Source organism: Lygodium microphyllum, chromosome 18, assembly GCF_053477565.2.
Source record: "Lygodium microphyllum isolate KBCC chromosome 18, Lygodium_microphyllum_v1.1.10, whole genome shotgun sequence".
In the NCBI taxonomy this organism is placed as follows: Eukaryota; Viridiplantae; Streptophyta; class Polypodiopsida; order Schizaeales; family Lygodiaceae; genus Lygodium; species Lygodium microphyllum.
The window spans coordinates 83,755,944-83,758,438 of NC_141152.1; the positions used below are offsets into that span (position 1 = coordinate 83,755,944).

Sequence of the window (2,495 nt, forward strand, 5' to 3'; positions counted from 1 at the left end):
CTTTGTCTCACCTAATATTATTGGCCCACATTCACCAAAGATTTTGTAATTGGGTTATTATAAAGCAAAAGTTGCCAATTTAAATAGTGTTCGTATAATCCTTCACTGTAAAGGCGCGTGTCAAAAGCAAAAGGTGTATATATATTCAGAGTGTAGAGAGTCGAGACATCAAAGTTTAAAAAGGTGTTCACCGTTTCGCTGCTGCCCTTTTGCCGAATAGAAATAATGTAATTTCCGAGAGGCCTACCTACTACCTAGTACCTACCGATGAGTTTTCCCCAGGGGATTGGGGATTCGTGCTCCCATCTGTTGGGACTAATCAATTCTAAATATAAAATATGTGAACCCTGATTAGTGCTCGCATCGTCAATTAATTCCTAGAAATAGTACTGAGATCATAATAATGAGACACTCCAGACTTTGATGTGACGGTCGAGGCTGCCGCTGTAGACAGTGAGAGAATCCATGGTCAGCGAAGCAGAACTGTCGGAGGAAGAAGAAGCAGAAGGTACGACGGTCAAGCATTTGACAGGGCCGGCGTGACCGTGGAGGACAGCCATGCAGACATGAGGAGCAGAGGGGTTCGGGCGTACGTCGGCAGTTACGGGGACGCGCTGCCAGACTCGGATGGTCCTGTCGGCAGATCCGCTGCAGAGGATATGATTGTGGATGCTGCCGTCGACAAGGCCCCCGGCAGCTGCAGTGACGGAGGCGAGGCAGAGGATGGCGCGGCGGTGCCCGCGCAGGGCGCCCGCCGGGCAGCTGAGGTGGCGCGCCGCCTGCTCGCCGGATCTCTGCCACACGATGATGGCCTTGTCGCACGCCCCGGAGTACAGCAGGTCGCCGTCCGGGCTGAGCGCGAGGGCGTTGACGGCGGACTTGTGGCCGTCGAGAGTCGTAACGTGGGAGTGCTCCGACGTCGACAACGAGGATGATGACGATAGTCCGGCAGCCTCCCACACACCCACCTTGCCGTCTGCGCTTCCTGTGTACAGGAACGAGCCATCCGCCGACACGACCATCGCATTGACGGCGTCGTCGTGCGCCTGGAACGACTCGACGCACTTGAAGTCCGACAGCCGCCACACCTTGACGGTCCGGTCCCAGCTGCCTGAGTACAGCACCCCCGCGCCGTCGGGCCTGACAGAAACCGCCAGCGCGGAGATCGTGTCCACGTGCTCCATCCACAGGCGCCGCCGATGCCGCCGTACCTGCACGTAGTTCGACGCCAGCAGGGACGCCATGAGGGAGTGCCGCAGCGTCGGCAGGGTGGCCACGAGCTTGCAGCTGCTCGATCCGCCGTTCGACCACACGCGGATCTTGTGGTCCGCGTGCGCGCTGACGATCCTCTCCCCCACCCGCACCAGAGCCCGTATTCCAGCCCGTCCTCCTGCCTGCAGCATGCTGGCGCAATCCAGCCACGAGAAGTGCTCGCGATCGTCATCATCTTCGCTGCAGACACGTCGTCGCACTCGGCCCTTCAGATCATCCAGGTGATCGTCGCAATTGCCATGACGACGACAATGATGAGTCCCGGCCAACGCCACGCACGGTAGCACCTCCTCGTCCCCCTTGCACCTCATCGTCGCGATGCACGAATAGCTCCCCGCACGCGACAATACGTCTTCTGCTGCATTACTGGTCCCGCCCGCTGCACCGATGTAGTTACCGCCCTGATTTTCACAGCAGCTGTGGAGTACATTCGCGTGCCATGATCCTATCGACAGAGAGGACAGCAAGCCCAGGCTGCTTCCTCGCTAGAGGCTACGCTCGATTGAGATCGAGCTGACAGAAGAAAGGTTCTACTTGTGTCATTGCTGATCTCTAACTCAAAGAGACCTGTCTCTATGCTGCTACCTATGATCACCTCGGAAGCTTGAGAAACTATGGCCTGAGCCGGCGATTCTTTGCCCTCGGCATCGACGGCGGCAGATAGAGAATTAGATGGCATGACTATAAGGCCCATTAGAGAAGAACGATCACCGCTTAATAGTTCGTTGCTATAGTGCGCCTTAACCATACACCTAAAGTCTCATTACTACAATGGCTGCCTTAAGTATGGGCTTGGAAGCATGCGCAGGAAGAAAGGGAGCTCTTTCTGTGAATTTACTTGTAAGCTACTGTTTTCCGCCAGACCAGAGCCAACCAGAGCCCAGGCAACGACACTAGTATATCAGGCAACGACACTAGTATATTGGCAAGCTGCAAATTAGTTGCAGGAAAAACATTCTCCCGCCGCCCTAACTCTAGTTACCCTTCTTATACAAATGGATATGCAAGTGTACCGTGTGATTTTTATGGGGAGGAAAAGCGCACGCGATGTAAAATCTGTGCTAGTGGAAAACAGCAGGTAGGATCTCGGGAGAGAAGATGGAAGAAATAACGATAGCCATTGACGGGCGAAAAGATGGTGGTGGGCACAATGTTACCAGTCACATTGTATTCTTTACGTAAAGGAGGACTTGTGTGGGGAAATTCCTAGAGCGGATAGAAAA

General features: G+C 54.5%; 1 protein-coding gene across 1 annotated transcript; it reads right to left on the minus strand.

Annotated features, from left to right (window-relative positions):
- Positions 1-256: 256 nt before the first annotated feature.
- LOC148021097 (protein JINGUBANG-like) lies at positions 257-2,227 on the minus strand. The gene has a single exon (XM_087698095.1). It carries the CDS (start codon positions 1,581-1,583, stop codon positions 396-398), a length of 1,188 nt encoding a protein of 395 aa, XP_087554221.1. The 5' UTR covers positions 1,584-2,227; the 3' UTR covers positions 257-395.
- Between the last annotated feature and the right edge of the window lie 268 nt (positions 2,228-2,495).